Source organism: Micrasema longulum, unplaced genomic scaffold (genome assembly GCF_059751315.1).
Source record: "Micrasema longulum isolate JH-2025_06_02 unplaced genomic scaffold, ASM5975131v1 h1tg002099l, whole genome shotgun sequence".
In the NCBI taxonomy this organism is placed as follows: domain Eukaryota; kingdom Metazoa; phylum Arthropoda; class Insecta; order Trichoptera; family Brachycentridae; genus Micrasema; species Micrasema longulum.
In genome coordinates, this window is record NW_028279266.1 from 92013 (window position 1) to 113620 (window position 21608).

General features: G+C 30.7%; 1 protein-coding gene across 2 annotated transcripts; it reads left to right on the forward strand.

The window, feature by feature from the left end:
* Positions 1-513: 513 nt before the first annotated feature.
* On the forward strand, positions 514-16699 carry qm (geranylgeranyl pyrophosphate synthase quemao). Of its 2 annotated transcripts, none has more exons than XM_088239249.1 (8): positions 514-880; positions 5954-6108; positions 8889-9048; positions 10452-10572; positions 12592-12731; positions 14820-14934; positions 15301-15428; positions 16417-16699. In XM_088239249.1, the coding sequence occupies exons 1-8, from the start codon at positions 830-832 to the stop codon at positions 16516-16518; spliced, it is 972 nt and encodes a 323-aa protein (XP_088095375.1). In that variant the 5' UTR covers positions 514-829; the 3' UTR covers positions 16519-16699. The 2 variants fall into 2 exon arrangements, with proteins under 2 accessions (XP_088095375.1, XP_088095376.1); XM_088239250.1 differs by having other exon boundaries at positions 8904-9048.
* The last annotated feature ends 4909 nt before the right edge of the window (positions 16700-21608 follow it).

The window sequence follows — 21608 nt, forward strand, 5'->3', positions numbered from 1 at the left end:
GACAAATGTTAGTCTTTATTGGGGAGGTAGTACCTCGCATACACATACTGAAGTTCCTGATTAAACATATTGAAAGGCCCCAGGAAGGGCTGCCAAGTTGGCATATGCCACGTTACGTCGGCAACAAACTATAAAGGAATACCTGAAATACGAAAGACTGAGCTTTGAGAACTACTCTAACTATTTATTTACTGGTGTAATATTTATATTTTTAAATAAAGACGTTGCGTAAAGGTTTTTGATTGCTCCGATATAAGTACCCCGACCGCAGGTTTCGGCTGAGCCAACATTTTTGGCCGAAACCGAAACCAAAACTTCGGTCAGTCACAAATAAATGCGCGCTGTACCGCGCTATAAAAGCGGTTAGAATACCAGCTCAGGTTGTTCGTACCATTTTCTTTGGTGATGAATTTGCTAGTAATTTATCGAATAATTATTCGATTTCTCAAAAAAATATTTTCGATGTTTGTTTATGGTTGGATGGATGTTCGATGTTCCTATGGAAGATAGTGTGTCAGTGTGTGTGCGTTTGCAGTAGTTTGCACTGTAAATATGTGGTTGTGAAATAGTGAAATATCTGTCAGTTTTCGTCGGCGATTTATAAATTGTTACTGTAATATAATCTCTGAAGTACAATATCAACGTTCGATGTGTACATGCAGTATCAATATAATCGTATAAATGTATCTGTTCAGTACTTATATCAATTGTAAATAATATCGAAATATATTAGTCGTTTCCAGAATTCAATTCCTATAAAAGGCCGTTAGTGTTATTGATCCAGTCCATTGCTGTCCAATTCGTTTGCTCAGTATAGTTAAAAGTTAAAATGTCTAAGAAAATACCTTACACCAAAACTGGAGATCCAGAACAGGATGAAGTAAGTGCTATAATTTTTATATTTTCAAAACATAAGTGCTGTATACAATTTTGAAATGACCGATTTTCTCGAATCTAAAAATAGCGACAGATCATCGGCTTTTATTTGCTTTGAATCATATTTTGGATCTCCGAAATGACTGAAGAAATATTATTTTTTATTGGGTATATCCATGACTATATTTAGAATCTATAACACAATACTTATATTAAATGGTTAAAAAAAGATCGAACTTCATTCATGAAATAAAAAAGCATCTTTTGAATTTCGCTATCAAAAGATTATAACATTGATCTTTATGCAATAGTTTTAATTTGTGTCATTTTTTTTCACCGAAGTCGGTATAGTGCTGTGGCATTTATTAATTATTTCTTTCTTAAGTTAAGATTTTAGGATGACTGTCATAGAAATGTCAACCTCTTATCCCTAGAATCAAAATTTAAAATATCGAACACAAGGACCAAATTAACTTAACGTTAACGTTCAATATTGTAAGAACATTTTTTTTTTTTCTAAACTGGTCAAATAGTATGCCTACTTGTCATCTATTAAGTCTCAATTTATGTCTAATTAAAAGCGATTAGGTTTAATTTTCTCTAATTGAAATATATTTTATTAACGCTGCAACACATGCAAATGAAGAGTTCAGTGCTATGGGAAATTGAATATAAAAAAAGGTTTTCTTACCTGCGAAAAAAATAAGAGCGTTCAAGTTTCTCTAAAATATATGAAAAAATAAATTTAAATGTTTTCTCAAAAAAAAAAAAAAACAACTAGATTCGTCACGTGCTGTGTAATTCAAAAATTACAAAACTTTATAGTGATGATAATATGATACTTAAAAATACAAAAAAACTGCTGAACTTCCTCATTTTTATCAATTATTTTCTTATGCCAATACCTAGAACAAACATGTGCAGATGGGGTCCACATTCATGACAGGCGCGGTAAGAGGTACTGGTAGGGTAGAAACCAGTGGCGAGCAGTGATTTATTTTATTGATAATCTGCAAAAAATGTTGATTAATTTGTACCTCCATATAAGTACATAATATATAATTATAAATGGCTGTTTGTTCTGTGGTTCTGTGAAAATAAACTCTAACAACAATTATTATTAACTACGCGATATACATAGCTTTATTCTACACTATTTTAATACAATACTTGTACAAAAGCTAAATAAAGAATACCGCAATGACATTCGGCAGATATTTCCAGTTTGATTGAAATGTCGACACTGGGCACTGGCCGATTCCTTTCAAAATGAATAACGCCTAAAACGACCTCTTCAAACGCCACATGTCCTATGTGATACATAATATGTCAACAGTATTCTAAATATTTGTAATCTGGAAGCTTGTTTTAGTACTACAAAACCTGACTGGGTTAAAGATGTAAAATATAGTGTAATTTTTTTCATGGAAAAATAAGCTGAGGTAATTGACTAGTTTCATCGTTCACTGAGAATGGGCTGGGCGCTGGGCGCACTTCATTGACATTTTGTTTGTTTGTAGGAAGATATAAATGGTGGTAGTGATTTGTAATAAATAGCAATTATTTTATTTATTTTCCCATAAACATAGATACTATAAAACCTTATTATCAAAAGTCAAATATAATGGTAAGCTGTGCATAATCGCTTACTTCGACAATTCGCCCCTGGTAGAAATTCCCCGATCCCGCATCTCATGCCCGATGGGCCCTTGACGTTAGTGCTGTTCACGTCGCTTTCCATTTCTAGTATAAAATAAGTTTTGTTTTCTTCTAAATATTAAAAGTATCTTATGTAAATAATTAGTATAAATTAAACGATAGGCGCAGTTGGTTAGACGACTAACTGTGAAACTTGCGTCACGGGTTCAATTCCCGCCAGTTGCGAGAAAGGGACTGGACAACAATAATAAATTTATTACGCAAAACATGAGATAATGGCAGCGGGAACAAATAAACAAAAAAATGGGTAATATTTAATGTCAGTTTCATAATGATAATTGCCTCCAAATCACTGAAAAATAATAAAAAATAGCATAAAATATTTAGGCACAATAATATATCAAAATATTAAATGGGCGGAGCAAATAAATAATATTGTAAATCAAATAAGAAAACTTTATAACATGTATTTATTAGATTGAGAAATATATTAACAGTCGAAAAATTAAAATTTACAATGTAATAGTTTAAATGCTTGCCCTCATGCACAGAGGGATTCTGGTTTGATTCCCGGTGAGATCACAAAAAAAAAGATTTTTATCAAGCCTCGGTGTTGTAATAGGGAAATACCAGGTTTTTTTTTTACATATTTAATTAAAGTAATAAAAGTCTATTAAATACTGACCAGTAAAAAAAAAAAATTTTTGCTAATTATTAGAACCATAAAAATTAATTGTAATTTTGAATTCCCGCAAAAACAGGCATTCCATTCCATACGTCATGATTCATGTTTATTTGTTCCTGGCCATTTAAAATTGTTTAGAACATTATCACGAATCTTGACTTCACAACAACCAAGGCCAAACATGTCGCGTTTTTCTTGCAAAGTATTTTTATTGAATTTCTTTTTTACATTTATGTATGAAAACATTTCTCCACAATATGCATATTAATTTTGAAAATACTATTAATTATTCTAAATCCATTTCATATATTTTTATCGGTATTCGTAGTATGTGATATTTCCCTATTCACCACTGTAATCGGCTCCTCTGACCCTTTGTGGTGCAAAAAAAAAAATATATGAAACCATGACGATCAGTTTTACGCTTCACATGCCCGTTCAGGGACCATAAAATATATAAATAAATAATGTAATTTTAAATAAAAACTACCCTGTAATATTTTTAATTAAATATTTTAATTTGATTTTTCTTTTTTACAATTTACATTGACTTAATATAATAATATCTTGTTGGTTGAATCTGAACTTTAGATTTATAATTTTTTATGGAGTGCTAAATTCAATTTTTTATCCTTGAATTAATGAAAACCGTCTTACTTATTAATGTAGATTTTTTATATATTACACACATCGAGTTGTACTGGGCTATTTTATGAGCATTTAATACTGTTGATTAACCTTGCTAACTGGTACACATGCAATTAAGTTAGCAATTGATTTGATGACTACAGTATTAATTAAGTATTTCTCAACCACTGTGCACCATGTTCTTAATATTATATTACAGTTAACATTATTCTCATAAAGAATAAGTATGTATACCTACTTATTTATAAAGCTGGGTTCACACGAGGACAATACAATAGACAGGACAATATTGTCTTGTCCCAGCTCCGTGAACAGCCTTGACCCGGCAGGACAGGACAGTAATACAGCACTTCGGCCGTAGTTCACACTTGCTACACTATGAAAATGAATACGCGACTAGAACCAAATTTGTTGCAACTGAGAGGAAAAACATTTTTGAGAGAGATGGATGGAGAATATGGAAGTCTGGGCATTTACAGAGCTTATGACCTGTCATCGGTTGGTTTAAGTGGCCACTTTACATTCTGTGTAATATTCACCATTCTGCCTATGTTTAAACATACTCATTTTCTCAACATAGAAGTACAAAAATTGGAAAATTGTTTTTAGGCTTTGTCTATTAAGTGAATTGGTACAGCCGGATGAATCTCACCCACATGATAAAGGTTTCAGCTCTTTTACTTCACAAAAATCAACAGATCTGAATAGCACCCAGGGAGAAAATCCAGCCTGTTTGCAAACATTTTGACATACTCAAAACATTGTTGATATTATTTTAATTAATTTATTTACTTATAAGTAGTTTATTATACATTTTTTGAGGCATAAGTTCCAACTTCATGGGACTAAAAGTCCTGGGTTGAGTTAGGACGAGTAATTAGTTGACACAGACATACGAGTTTATCACCACATTATGATTGAAATGTCGACTTGAAGATCTGTGCCGACTCCTAGATATGAGTAATGACAAAAAGGACCACGTCGAGTGCCACATGTCCTATGTCTAAAAATAGGCCTTAAAAAATCATGTTCAAAATACTATTTTTTAAATAGACAATCTTCAAAAAATATCTGTTATTTTCAGGGTTACGTAAGGAGGAAATAACACCAACTGAGTTTTACAAATTTAAATACAGTATACATATTTCTATCGATAAATAAGCTGAAGTAATCTGCTAGTTAGAACTGGGCACGCTTTTTGAGAAATTTGGGCGAATTTTGGAGAAATATATAAATGGTGATGGTAATTTATAATAAACAACAATTATGTTATTTTCCAATAAGTGATTCGCCCCTGCTACTAAGTGGACTTATTTCCACCCGATTTCCCTTTTCAGGATTTTTACCTAAATACTTGTCCAGAGTTCTGGTTCTGTTTCACACCCAGTGTATTCTTCACACGCTCGGACACATACAAAACGTTAACAAAATTTTAATTAAATTATTATGAAATAATTGTAATAAATTATATTACTTATTAGTATCATAACTAACTAAAAATATGAAATCAACCAAAATAAAAAGGCTTTGTATCATTCTGCCACCTTTTTACCCACCATTTTATCAAGTCATTATTAAAAAATTATGAATAATTTATTTATGCAAAGTGGCCACTTAAACCAGCCAAAAATTCCTATCTCAAAAATATTTTCCTTCTCTGTTGCAAAACATTTATTTGAAATGACTACGGTAAATAAATTCATTCCGACTGGTTTCGGAACACAACCTGCTTTTTTAAATCTACTTTTGTTCAGAAGGTCTTTATTTTTTGATTTTTAGTAATGGTATGTAAATAAATAAAAAAAATGTGGAAATCATCTATTGTATTATTGTGGTGAACCGAAGCATCATGAAATAACACTACCTAACTGCATATTAAAAATAAATATTGAAATGTTCCTTTAAGAAAAATAATAGTAATTGATAATAATAATTATATAGTGTAAATAAATGCCTCGACACGGGTTGTGGAAATAAATAATGTTATTTTAAACTGACACTAACTTTATTTGCGTTTTTACTCCACATGTAAAAGTTTGAGTCGTCTTACTAATATTTTCTAAATACTTAATACTTATATTTCAGAAATTGATGCTGCCGCTTTCTTATATCCAGCAAATACCAGGAAAGCAAGTCCGATCCAAGTTAATTTTAGCATTTAATAATTGGCTTCAAATTCCGCCCAAGGAACTGAGAGAAGTTGGAGAAATTGTACAAATGCTGCACAACGCTAGTCTGTTGTAAGTTTATTTAAAAATAGTTATTTTTTAAAATACTTGTCATTTCTAATAAGTACTACACTAACGGATATTTTCTAAATCACTGCCTTTATAAATTATTAATGAATAATTTGTTCAGAGTATATTTCAGAAAATAGGCCGAGTGAAATACAAATGAACTATTTCAATTGATTTAAGAAAATAACGGGAACATGGTTCACAGCTTGATATTGTTTAAACGGTCAAATGCACATTGTTTAAATGTACTTAAAATGCTTCTTATTAACTATGAATATAAACTGCATAAGTATTTTAAAAAGATTTGTAATATATACATACATAATAAGCAACAGCGTATTGACTCAACAATGAGAATTGCATTCAATTGAAGTTCTTTTCATACTTTCTTGATTAAATGTATAAGTACTGCATTAAATATATACTATCGTTCACTTATCTTCTTAATCTTGAGTAAACCTTCATGAGTGGAAAAATCATGTCATATGTTATAGTAATAAAAATATCTATATTATTTTATTCATGATTTTTGCCAGTGACCGGGTTTTGTCATGACCGACATTGTCAGACTGGTATAGACATATCGTCGCGTTGGGGAAATAAGGTTCTATTTAAAAAAAATGTTTTTTTTACATTGAACTTTTATTATATTTATATTTAAATATCGATTCTATCTGCATAAAAATTAAAAAAAAAACGAAATCAATACTTAATTATTATTAAGTTTATTAAGACAATATTAATAAAAAATATTGCATAAAATAATGTCTTCATTTCAAACATTTATGTCTCAAAAAAATATGAATGTACAAAGAACCTTGTTTCCCCAACGCGACAATAATTTAAAAATCATTTACGTGTCTGTAATTAATTAAAAACTCAAATTTTCAAAGAAAAGATATTTTCACAAAAGAAATTACTTATGAAAAGAGTTTTGAAAAAGTTTATTCATTTATTGATTTGTCTCACATTACAAACAATAATAAATAATGAAAATAATGTGACCTCACTGGGGTTACCCGTGCCGAGGACACTTAGCAATATAGTTTCTTTTTTTTTTTTTACATGTGATAATATATTTATTTATTTAACACTATATACATATACAATATATATACATATAAGGGCGGGCATATTGCCTTAAGGCAATTTCTTCCTACCTACCCAATATAGAAAGTAGACTTAATATACAGAGAGAAATGTGGAGCAGGTGATTCAATATTGGTTTGGGCGAACGAGACAATCCATTTTACTTCTACCCACCTCCTCTATCCATTTTTTTATAGCCTTTTTGAACATTTTCTTGTTACTAATGCATCATTTGTTTTTAATAAAATTTGTGCTAGCAATTTTTTTGTATTTCTTAATAAAGGTGGCAGGAATGCAGCACTTTGATACGATAATAATGACACATGTAGCAATATGGAAAGGCAAAAATGAAGTTGATGACCTGTCAACGTTTGTTGGTTCATGTTCTTGAGTTCATTTTGATGACATTCCGTGGTTCAATTTACATTTTTTTACATGCGGAATCATTCAATAAAAAAATGCAATAAATAATATCATGGAATGTAAATATACTTACTTTACATACCAAATAATATAAGAAAAGGGGAATGATACTTAAATCCATGAATTTGGGATAACCAGTGACCAGTTTTATCGCTTTCGCAACATCTTTGAGACTGCTAATGAAGCTATAACGATGAAGGCGGTCACTGGTTATTCTAAATTTGTGGATTTAAGTATCACTCTTCTTATCACTTTCCATAGTAAATTATAATGAACATCCACCAAGAATTGTCATTAACAAACTTAAATATCGTATGATTTGTATTATGTTAGTTATGATTTATGTTTTCTAAATTATTGTTATTTTGGTTGGTTGGACAATCTAGCTATAAACCCGCCAAGTACAATGTACAAATGGTATTCTAGAATTTTCTGTTTAAAGAGGATTCTAATGAGTTCTTTAAAAACGGTAAAATAATTGCTTACTCTCAGAAATCAAGAAGCGTTTGCTAAATATTTAATCAGTGCCGCCTTTTTAATATTTTGGAATTTGGGAGTATTGCTTTTCTCTTTGTATATGATCCTTTCAATAAATCCTACTCAAATTGAAAACTGTAGAAATATACTTACGCTGGAAAATATAAATACGCAACAGTCCCGTTTAACCGAAGTCGATGGGACCGATGAGGTTTTCGACTGAGTGAAAATTAGTTTAAACTAGAAAATATGTATTACAAAACACATAAATACATTCCGCATGATGGAATACAAAATTGAATTGAGGAAGTAAAAAATGTGATATGTATTTTCTTTTGCTTCATATGAAAAGAACGTTTCTTTGCAGCTATATGGTAATACAAAAAGTATTTCGGTTATTCGGTTGATCCGGAAATTCAGTTAACGGGACTGTTGTGTATGGAGATTAAATGTATAATTTTATACACTGTGAATGTCTGAGTATCTAGAATGCAGGAAATGTATTGTTTAAACACTGTGTTTTATATTTTATCAAATATATGGAATATAATATTATTTACAGTTTTTAATCAATTAAGGATATCATCACGCACCCGTCACCTCATTATAGCAAGCTTTATAAGGGAACCAAACAATTCGTTCTTCCCGCGGCTACATCTCATTGAGGAATAGGGCCCCTTGTCACCAGTTGGTTGTAGTTGTGATACCTCAAAACAGGACCAGTCATAATAACACACTTTATAAAGTATTTCCCCCGATATATTGATATTTTAGTTGTATTCTTAACTGTGTAGCCAACATGCTTGTAGACTAGATGACATTCAGGACAACTCTATCCTGAGGCGTGGGATTCCCGTGGCCCACTCAATCTACGGAGTAGCGAGTACCATCAATGCTGCCAATTATGTAATATTTGCAGCTTTAGAGCGAGTCTTGGATCTTGGACACGCTGAGGTGAGAAAATATATTTTAATTTTTAATAGGTTACTACGCTTACGGTAGACTTTAAGAAATATCTTTCATTTATTTATATAAACACTTTATGTACAAATACAGTTTATATAATGCATAAGGGCGGGCATATTGCCTTAAGGCAATTTCTTCCTACCTACCCAAGCCATTCAATTTGAGAAAAACAAGGGTATATGAACATATTGTGCAATAGGTATAAAAAAAAACATTGATGTACATATATATTTTTTTAAGAAATAAAAATTTACTAAATATCTACATAAACTATGAAGAGAGAAGGGGAAACTGTGGGAACAAAAAGGGGAGGAGAAAAGAAAAACTAAAATATTTAGGAAGTGACATTTTATACATGATTTGAATGTAAATAAATAAGGGGTGTCTCTTACATTAGTGAGATTATTTCTTCATTCATACATATTACTTAAAATTTTCCACTCAACAGATGGAAGAATTCAAGAAATTTGGATGTTCAAATATGGACTGAGTGGTGAATGTCACTTTGTGTGTAAAGTGATCACTTAAACCATCCAATGGCAGGTCATAAGCCTAACACTTCTGTATCCTCTTTTAAAAAATGTTATCCATCTCTGTTATAGAATCCATCAATTTTGATAAACTTCCTAATGGATAAAATTCAGTAGTACAAACATTTGGATGAACTCAAAATATTGTTACTTTATCAAGGCGTAGCAGAATTAATATTCCGTAAACTTTTTAAAACACAAGAAAATGGTATTGTACCCGCCTGGTTTTTGTATGTTTATTTTGGTATGCTAAGCTCCTATGCAATTGCCAGTAAAAATACCCTGTAATACGTATATGTATATTTATTTTTTACATTGTTTATACAAAAAATCAGTCTTTTCTTTGTTTACTTCCATAAGTCTCCTTTTTTTGTACTTTGAAATATAATTCTCAAACAATAAAAACAATACTAATAAAAGTTTATATTAGTTCTTAAGATGTTAAGAACTAACTTAATAAAGCATAAATAAATAATTATAACATTTATTAATAATATTTACCTATTTGTAAATACACTGTTATTATTTTATTCATTTTGAATACAAGCAGATGTACAGGTTATAATGTTTATACTTAGAGACTAATAAAATATGATACAAAGTAGGGCCTGCCATCCAATAATAAGTATTCACTTAATTTTTATAAAATAAAGTCATGGTTTAAAACAATAAAAAATAATGATTTATAAGTAAGAAACGATGATATTAAAAGAAATAGGGACAAAACTATGAGATAGCGGGAGGCGAAAAGAAGGAAAGTGATAAGGAGTGGTGGATAAAATTGTATTTGATTTGGTGAAGAGAAATAAAGAGCAAAAAAAGACAATAATAATATGTTTAAGTAATAATATTTATTTTCAGGCAACAAATGTCTATACAGAACAGCTGTTGGAACTTCACCGTGGTCAGGGTATGGAAATTTACTGGAGAGACAATTTCATTTGTCCCTCTGAAGAAGAATATAAACAAATGACCATTAGAAGTATGTGCGACCTATTTTGATGATTTACTTCTTAGATATTATTAATATTTAAAGCATTCACTTTGTGGTCAAACATTTTACTGAATGTTATTAAACATTTGTATATAGCCACTTACCGACTTTTCTATGTCTAAAGGTTTCCCCGTCTCTTCATCAGGACACTAATTAAACTAACATGCAACACCCACTAAAGCTTTCCTAATATGAAATACTTCCATAATATTTACTTTTAACCCTTTATTATTTGTATGTATCATTTTATGTATTTATTTATGTAAAATCTTACAATAAGGGTTAAAAATAAATAATCTGGAAACATTTCACATTAGAAAAGCTTTAAAAAATAATGTTCCTTTGATCAATAATCAAACAACCTTTCAATATAGCCCATTATATGATGTTCCATTGTAATGGTTACTTTAAACCTATTAAACTCACGCCCCTCCCTTCACCCCCTCCCCCTTTTTCACCTATTTCTCAAACAACATAAAATATTTTCATAATCTAATCAGTGGATGTTTTTCCTAATCAGTGCATGTGCTTATTAAAATGCATGTCATGATGATTTTATATTTTTGTGCAACAGCTATGGTGAAGGTATATAGTGGGTTTTGCACGTTGGTTTAATTAGTGTCCCGGCAAAGAGACGGGTACGTCTAGAAACCGGTAGACATGGAAAGGTCGGTAAGTGGTTACATACAAATATTTAATAACATTAAGTACTTCTTAGATATTAATATTTGGAATAACATCTCGTGGATGTGTCACGCTAAGAAACAAAATAATTTATTATGTTGCATCGCATTTAAAACTTAATATGATGACTTGCAGGGTAAAATGTTATAGTTAATAATGAATATGTGAGATACTGAAAGTCAGAAAAGCTTATGAAACATTTAAATAGTCGTTGTAAAATGGTTTCCAAATTGATGTAAAATTTTAATTTATTTCAAAAGAGAGGGGAAAAAAAATTTGAGAAAGGAATATGGAAGTCTAGGCATTTACAGATGGAAGAGTTGAAGAAATGTGGATGTTCAAACATGGACAGAATGGTGAATGTTACACAGTGTGTAAAGTGGCCACTTAAACCAGCCAATGACAGGTCGTAATCCCTGTAAATGCCCAGACTTCCATATTCCCTTCTCAAAAATGTTTTCCCTCTCTGTTGAAATAAGTTTAAATATGAATAACTCCCTAGGGAGGAAATCCAGTCAGTCTGCAAGCATTTGGACATACTCAAACATTGTTGATGTAAAATTATTCAGATAGTGGTTAATGTCTCTATTATGTAATGATTCAGTTATATATGAAAATGAAATAATTATGCATTTTATCTAAATATACATATACCTAGACCATTTTTACACTGTTTTAAAGTAACACAGTAAAAAATTAAATAAAATTTTTAAAAAATCACTAATTTAACAATGGGTGATATAATTATACTATTTGAATTCCCTACATATTTATTTATTTTATAAATCTATTGCAAAAAATTTGTATACATGCTTATTAACAGGGAATCAATATAAACTAAATAATGTAAAATGAAAACGGAGTGTTCTCTGTTTATGTTTATGCTCTTTTACTTACTACTCGCAGAGAGGTATGTACAAGGAAAGAGTGATTGTGAATAACCTTTGCTACATCTTTTTTAAAGTGTTTTGTTGCCATGTTATATTTTTGAATAAAATTATGCTACAGTAAATAGTAAACAAAATATTTTTTTAAATCCCTAGTAATAATGAATTAATTTTATGTCAAGTTTTTCTCAGTCTTATTGGCTCATTTAAGCTTGATAAATTGCTGTTTCTAATGCGGCACATAAATCTGTTTAAAAATGTTAAAATTTAAATGTAAATATAAAAAGGACCATAAACTTATTTAGAATGATTTTTTTTTCAAATGACTGCTCATGCAGCACTCAAATCTTAATATATTTTTTTATTATTTATGCTATTTCCACATAATTTATTATAATGGTTTCAGTTGTAATTATGTTGCATTTATTTTTTTTAGAAACCGGAGGATTATTTATGTTGGCCATCAGGCTGATGCAACTTTTCAGTGACAATAAATCGGATTTTACTAAATTAGCGAGTATTCTCGGCTTATACTTTCAAATCCGAGATGATTACTGTAATTTATGTATGAGTGAGGTAAGTTGTACCAATGTTTGTTAATACATGTGTATTCCCAATATAATTACAGTTGCAGTTAGCTTCAAACTATAAAGCAATCATGATTAGAATACTTTAATTAAAAATAATACTTGGCAAAAACACACCTCCATACTTTTTAAAAAACACAACATATTTATCCAACTATTGCGTAACATATGCATCTTGCAGAACTAAAATACTTTCTCTGGACATTAATAAATCCGCTGGGCCAAATAACATTCCTCCAATATTTTTACAAAAATGTGCTCACGTAATTGCTGGACCACTCGTTAAATTTTTCAACCATCTGCTTACTACTAGAAAATTTCCTCTTGGTTGGAAATCTAGTTACCCCTATCTTGAAAAAGGGAGATGAATCTAATATAAAAAACTATCGCCCAATTTTTATACTGCTACACACTTCAAATTCAAATTTAAATAGATTAAATAACTGGTGTATCAATAATAATTTGTTTTTTATTGTTGATAAATGTAAATTATTCGCTTTTTGTAGAAATAAATCTCCAATTATATTTTTATATTTAATTAACAACATTCAACTGGAAAAAGTCATAGAGATTCAAGATCTTGGTGTCATATGAAAAACTTGACTTCAAAAGCCACATCAACCACATTACTTCTAAAAGTATGAAAACTTTGGGTTTCATTCTTAGAACTATAAAGGATTTTGAATTAGTTAAAATAATGAAATTCTTTTATATATCCTTGGTTAGAAGCCAATTAGAGTACAACTCTACTATATGGTCCCCTTTTTACAAAATTCTCAAAAATAGTGTTGATAGAGGTCAATGAAATTTTTTGAGATTTGTTTATTTCAAATAATGCTGTTAGTTAATTTAAGTTATTTAAGTTAATTTGTGCTGTAGGAATATGCATTCCTACAGCACAAATTAACTACATGTCTTCGTTAAATTCTTTGAATTTACCTACTTTGGAGGATCGCAAGTATTTATGAGCACCCATTATTTTTCTCCTTACAGCATTAAAACCATAATTTATAATATCCAGTTAATTATAATTTAATTATATTTTTTTCTTCTCGTTTTCTGTACATTTTATATGGCTTTGTCCAATTTTTTTCAATACTGTTTTTATTTTATATGTATACAATATTATATCTGTACTCTTTTATTTGAATTTTAATTGACGCTAGTGTCCGAGCGTCCGATGACAAACTATGAGTTGATAGTTTATCGTGATGGATACTGTTTAATATTTTATGCTTTATAATGTAAAATAATATTTATTTATTTAATAAAAGCCCAGAGGGCCCTTACAATATACAGTTAAAAATACATATAAAATATTATAGAAAATAACAAAAATAAACTCCCAACTATTATATTGTTACATGTAATTAGTTTAATTAGTTATAATAATTAGTTTAGTAATTAATTATAAAAAAAAAGAAAAAGGAAATAAAGTGAAGTTGAATGTAGAAACACATTAAATAAGGGAGAATTGAGGGGGTGATAGGATAGCTAATTTGATAGCAGCAGGAGTGGTGTGGAGCAAGTCCAATGGTTCAGCATAATTATTAGCAGTTCTGTGGGTGCTCACTAGGGCAGGGGAGAATGGTGGGTAATGTTTGACCTATTGTACTTGCACTGGAACATGTGTTGGAGTCTGGTGGTCCTTGTGGGTACACGAAAGTTTATCAGGGACAGTAATTTTGAGAAATCTATTAAGGGCATATCAATATAACATGTGTATTTTCTTAAATAAAGACTATAAAAAAATATTTTTACGAAGTGTTGTGGTCCTGTGGTAGAGTTACAGACTTTCAGGTTTTTTCTCTACTTTACCACAATTTAATTTCAGAATTTCCGACATGGTTCTTTTCAACTAACTAAAAATGGCCACCAAATTGAAATATGTATTTTGGTTATTTTTAAGAACTCAAAATTTTAATTTTCTTTAAAATAGTACTTTTAATTTCATTCATAATTTTAAGTAATAAAACAAAAAAAGATAATCTGTTTTATTTTAACATGTTCTGTAATGCTATTGGAAAATTGTGTTTTATAGCATAAAGGTGTGTTTATTTCAATTTCTTATTTTTAGTATTCTGACAACAAAAGTTACTGCGAAGACCTTACAGAAGGAAAGTTTAGTTTTCCATTGATCCACGCTATAGAACACCAAGCGTCACTTCCTGGAGGGGACAAACAAGTTGTCAGTATCCTTTAACAATAATACCCTGTCACCGATAACATTTTACCAAACAATGTTCTTTTGTATGCTCCAAAAACTAAAGGGATTGAAAGACTACAGTTTGCGGTTTATTTTATAATAGTCTATATTCGATGAAACAAGTCCATTTAAACATTTAATGTGTTGGTTGGGTAGTAGAATTATATTACGGTAAAACTTGGTTCCAGTGCAATGACAATTTGCATTTTTATGATGGCGCTCAATATTCCTGTGAGATTTACCTGTTTATATACATTTATCCATCCCTACTTCTTTCCTCACATCTTTTGACCATTGTCGACTTGTATGCATACAGAGTTCTTATTTTATTCCTCACATCAAAGAAATCTAGATATTTTAAGACAGAGAACAAAAAATGTGGAGGTGAAGAAATATTGTATTTCTTTATTGGAAACGCTAGGCAGCTTTGAATACACCAAAAGAATCCTCCAAAGCTTAGATATAGAAGCCAGAGAAGAGGTAAGGTTTAAAAATCTTTATTTGATAAATTTTAGAATTAATTCCTGTTTAGTTCAGAGTTAGCGATGATTTTTTTCAGTGATTTTGATTTAATAGTAATTGATTTTATTTATAAATTAATACATGTGACCTATTTTAACTGCATGGCTTTAGGAGTTGAATATTACATTTTTGGAGATTCATAAAAGATACACCATTTTCTCTTCATAAAATGGGAAAAATTGGCTAAAAATCTGGTGCGAAAAATATTCAAAGTATCTGAATTTTATAAATCAGATAGCAATGGACATTACTGTCACAGGGATTAACGTAAAACCGCTTTAATATAAGATGTTTTTTTTATTTTTTAGAAATCCAGATCTTATAATAGGGGAATATCAGCTTTTTTTTTTTACAATTTTTTAAGTAATAAGGGTCTTTAAAATACTGTCTAAAAAAAAAAATTTTCCTTAGCATAGGAAATATTTTTCCATTTATAATTTAGAATTCCCGCGAAAACGGTCATTGCATTGGCCACGTCCCAATACGTCACGATTCATGTTAATTTTGAACTTTGTAACCGTTTAAATTTATAGAACATTGTCATGGACCTCGACGTCACAATTATCAAGGCCGAATGTTGCGTTTTTCTATGTACATTTTTTAAAATAATTTATTTTTTAAAGTTACGTATGAAAACCTTTCTCCACAGTATCCATATTGATTTTGAAAATACAATGAATTTTTCTAAATTTTCATCGGTATTCTTATACCCGTATGCAGAGACAAAACTTAAGGTGAGGAAAGTACATTCTAATTTCAAATGCAGAGAATAACCCGAAGATGAAGACAATAGAATGTACTTTCCTCACCTTAAAGTTTGTCTCTGCATACGGGTATAAGTATGTGATATTTCCCTATTGACAGGTCCTTTCATCAAAGTTTTAATTCATATGTACTTTATTCTCTGTAACAAAAGAAACATTAAAAGCATTTGCATTTTTTTCAGGTGCAAAGGCTTGGCGGAAACCCTCTGTTGTTTCTATTGCTAGATGACTTACTGAGTTGGAATTCAGAATCACAAATGTGTAAACCAAATACTGAAGAATGATGTTTTTTATTTTGAATCAATGCTTTCGACAATAAGTAGTTGCTTCAAGTCATAGGAAAAATCTCAGCTTTTTTCTGCTTGATGATATTATTCTTATTCGTATCCATTACTTAAAAACTTTGCATTTGAATAAGGTGTATTATTTAGAAAAACGTACTTTAAACTGGTCAAAAATAATAAATAATTCAAAATACTTCAAAATTTCTTCTCGCATTTTTAGCTATTGAGTGACTATTTTCCACTTTGTTTAATATGAATGGTTTAAGAGTACTGATTATCAATTTTCGACAAATCTGTTCTTAAATAATAGCATCAAATGATTTACTTCAAATACAATTTCATATTATTCTTATTCAATTGCTTTTGAAAATACCAAATAGTTTGTTTGCAAAGCCATGGTCCAAAGAGTTAAATGTAATATAAGTTTAATTTTAAAATATGTTTATAAGTCCTTAAAACCATGGAATGCATTAAACTACATATTATGACATATACATAAAACATATTTGTGATACTTCATCTTTGAAGGTGTCTCATAATATGCATCTTCCAATTTATTTTTTAAAAACTACGTCGTGCTTATTATATATTTTACATAATTTATATACTGTTGGCCATTTATGTCATGATCATAGTTTTTAAAATGATTAAAATGGAAAATAATATATTTTGAATTCCATTAGCTGGGTTTATGAATTAAAGTGGGTAAAGGGGCACTTTTTTTATCAATGTTTTTTTTAATGTATATTAAATTCAAAAAATTTAGAATAAAGGTAATAAAGGTATTACTTTAAAAATATTTCTCTGTCTCTAGCAAAAAAATGTTCTCAAATAAAAATACCTTTTTCTTATTTAAATTATTTGTCTGGAAAAATATTATCCGTATGATGTACTTACCCGTTTAAAAAAATATGATTTAATTTTGACTGCTAAATTTAATAAAAACACAACAAAAGTTATTAGTATACTTCTCGTAATTATGTTTTTACTAATTTTTATTTCCGATTTAAAACAATAATCACACATATAAATTTTGCTGCCATTATATTTTTAAAATAAGACCTAAAATGCTAAGTTTATTTTATTATAATGCGTATTATATATAAAGCTTTTAATGGCCTTTAACTTATGTGTATGTATACTAATTTTAATTTATTCAATGCAGATTCTTCTTTTGAAATAAACAAAAACAGTTTTTAATGTTAAACAATGTCTGTTTTGCAGAATGTGGATTCGGTTAGGTTGTGGTCTAATGGATTAAGTCTATCAGTGATCTGAGGTTTGATTTTGGAGTTGGGTTAACTTTGGTGAATTTCAATTCAAATTTAGTATTCAAATTTAATGGCTTATTGTTAATACTTCTCTAATATTATGTAAATGATAAGGGATGGGACAATACTGATGGTAGTTAAATTTTAAATGGTAATCCTTTAATTGGGTGTGCTGAATTGTTATTAAACTATTCAAAATAAACATGGTAGATGCGTGTTTCAAATGCGAAAAAAATGTGCTTATAAATGGGTAGTATGTTTGTTTTTTTTTTATCTAGAGATTAAGAACAATGTCTTCCATGCAAATGTTATCAATTTTAATTAGAAAACTACTATGGTAATAGATGATGTTAAATTAATGTTGAGTTTTGTTTATATTAGGGCAAATAAATGGACTTTAATAAATCATAATGATGCTGGAAAATGTGAGGAAAAAATAATTACTTGGGTATGTAAATTTAATTAGGTCAACCGGGGCTATTGCGTCACATTTCTTTCAATGGTATTTGTAGTTGATTATAATAATTATTATTCTTTGACATGTCAAACTGTCAGTGATAACACAAGATCCTAAATTTTATAGAGAGTAATGTTATGATTTTATCTTACTATATTGTGAACTATTATATTAATATTGTGAACAAATCTGAGATATGCAGACAACACGACACTGATTGCCAAAGATGAAACCGAGCTAGCAGAAGCCTTTAGACGGATAGAGTTGGAGAGTGAGGCTCTGGGTCTGAAAATAAATAAAAGTAAGACAAAGCTAATGATTGTAGACAGAGCTGGCAGTCTCCTAAGGACAAGACAGATGCAAGACCTTGAACTGATAGATGACTTTGTGTACCTCGGCTCGCTTATCTCCAACAACGGCATTTGCAGACCTGAGATTGGTCGTAGGATTCAAATGGCCAAAGAAGCAATGAACCGTTTAGAGAAGATTTGGCGAGATCGAGGTATATCAATAAACACAAAAAAGCGGTTGATGGAAGCCCTGGTATTCTCCGTTTTCCTATATGGGGCTGAAACGTGGACAATGCGTGCCTACGAGAGGAAGAAGATCGATGCATTCGAGATGTGGTGTTGGAGAAGGCTGCTGCGTGTGCCTTGGACGGCCAGAAGGACGAATGCATCGATACTGGAAGAGCTCCATATTACAACTCGTCTATTAGTGGTGTGTTTGAGAAGGATACTGTCTTTCTTTGGACATATTGCTAGATGTGAGCCAGACAATCTAGAAAAGGCAATAATGTCTGGCCGAGTTGAAGGTAGGAGAAGCTGGGGTAGAATACCATATAGATGGACTAACCAAATAAAGGTGACTACGGGGCTAAAATTTGATGAGTCAGTTCGTCGGGCTGAGGACAGACTGGAGTGGAACAGACTAATCAGAAGTGTTCACGGTGATCTCGATCCTCAGCGTTGAGGGACCGACTTGGAAGAAGAAGAAGATTGTGAACTGCTTTTGGGCGAAAAAAATGTTTTTTTGAAAGTCGAAATTTTCAGACGCAGCGTTGGGGTTAAAGCGTCTATTGGTCGTATCATCTAACCGGCAAAGCTAAAAACATTATTTAACCATTTTAATTTGTTACATTTATAGTTTTATTGTTTATTATTATCTCTTACATCAGATTCCGTGCAACGTTTCACATAATTGATCCAATAAAAAAATACGGGGCTATAGCGTCTAATGTAGATAGACACGGATGGATGCAAACACCCCATCCAAAATTTCAGGGGTGACAAACAATTTTGTCGCCATAGATTCATGTCATAATAGATGGTTGGATTGAATTAGAACTTTTTATTATAACAATAAAAAACATATTACAAAATACTTTACTCTTTTCACTGAATTTTTATTATAAAAATAATAATAAGAAAAATATGTATTCTTTAAAATAAAAAGGATTTTTTGCTGAATTCTATTGTAACAATAACGACAATTATTACAAAAATTAATTTAAAAAAAAAATAGGGATTCCCTTCACTGAATTCTTATAATTTAAAAATAATAATAACAAAATATGTTTTTTTTAAATGAAAAGGATTATTTTTGCTGAATTCTATTATAACAATAATGACAATTATTACAAAAATAATAAAAAAAGTATAGTCTTTTCACTGAATTCTTATTAAACTCGTTGGAGCATATGGTGTCCACGAAGATCCTCTAGGCATCTCTGTCGGCTGCCAGCTCCTGTGCATCCTCCCTACTCAGGTTCGCGTCTCGTAGTTCTGACATGAACTGCCGACGAACAGTCAGCAGTGGACGTCCAGGTCGAGAACCTGATGCCTTGTAAAGTAGGCAAGCGCAAGCTCTCAGGAGGCATCCGCAATACATGGCCAAGCCAACCGTATCGCCTCCGCTTGATGACAGTTCTCACCGGAGTTTTCTGCATCCGTTCTCTTATTACTTCGTTTCGCACAAAGTCAAACCACCGCACACCCAAGATTCTTCTGAGACACCTATTCTCAAAACTCAGTACTTTTCTGTTTTGGACCCTAGTGAGGTGCCACGATTTGCATCCATAGAGGGGAATAGGTGTTATGCAGGCGTTATATAGGCGGCATTTGGTTTTCACTGAGTAAATATCTGATCTACAGACAGCCTTCATACTGTTGAATGTGGCACCTGCTATTCCTAGCCGCACTCCCAGTTCTTTTTGAAAGCTGCCATTTTTCGTAACATAAACTCCCAGATATTTGAAACTCTCGACCCTTTCGATAATTTGGTTTGACAGAGTCAGGGGATTTTGGGCATCAAGGCATGAAGTGTTGCACAGTTCGCCTGGTGCCGTTCCGTTTTTCAAGTTCGATATGCCGATTTTTATTTCAGCCAGTGTCTGAGAACCGTCAGAAATCAGTGTTTGTAACAGTAGTGATTCGAAAAAAAAACTTCTCTGAATCAGACAACATGCGGTCTTCAATAATTTTTATTTGGTTTAAATCATTTGACTTATGAACTATTGTTACCTGATCATTCGAAGGTCTGGATGACGAAGGTCTGGATGACGAAGGTCTGGATGACTCCGTGATTTTCAATTCTAATCTTCTTTCATTCAGTCGCGATTGCTCGTTATTTGTATTGTTACTATTTATTGAATGGAGTACTAGTTGTTTTAAAGACGGGAAAGGTTTTATTGATATTTTGTTTCTCCTAAATCTTTCTACAGATTCCGAGTCAAATTTTTCTTCTCAAATAAAATTCCTATTAAATGGATAAATGCCTCCTTTTTTAAAAACATTCATTATAATTTTTGGCTCCAGCTCCCGCCACACTTCACCGAGAATATTACTAAATTCATCTTTTGTTCCTACATTTCACCGTTGCCATTGTACAAGTTTTCGATCCCAAGTATTTTTTCCTTCAAAACTAATATCATTTCTCAGATCAATAAGAAGTTTAGGACTGAATTCCTTTTATACTATATAAAACTCTTGAATTTTTTGTCTGATGGCACAGTAATCAATACTGTGAATTTTGTTTTTTTTTTTCTCTTCCTCTTCTTTCCAGGAGTTGTTTTTTATGTTGAAGAAGCCTTGAGGGCAATTCTCTGAACAGACCGTTTAGATACACCTACAAAAAAAAACATTAGTTCGATAAAAAATATGGATTAATAAATTTATAAAACACGTTTACACAAATGTATTAATTTTATTTTTTATTTGCTACATAAAATCTATCTATTAAAAAAAGTCTTTAAAAAGTAGGGTAATTAATCTTAAGGTGTTACAACACCTACCGATCATAGCAGCAACACGAGCATTCACTTTTTCAAATGGAATCAATAGCCCATTACTTCTCAGTTACCT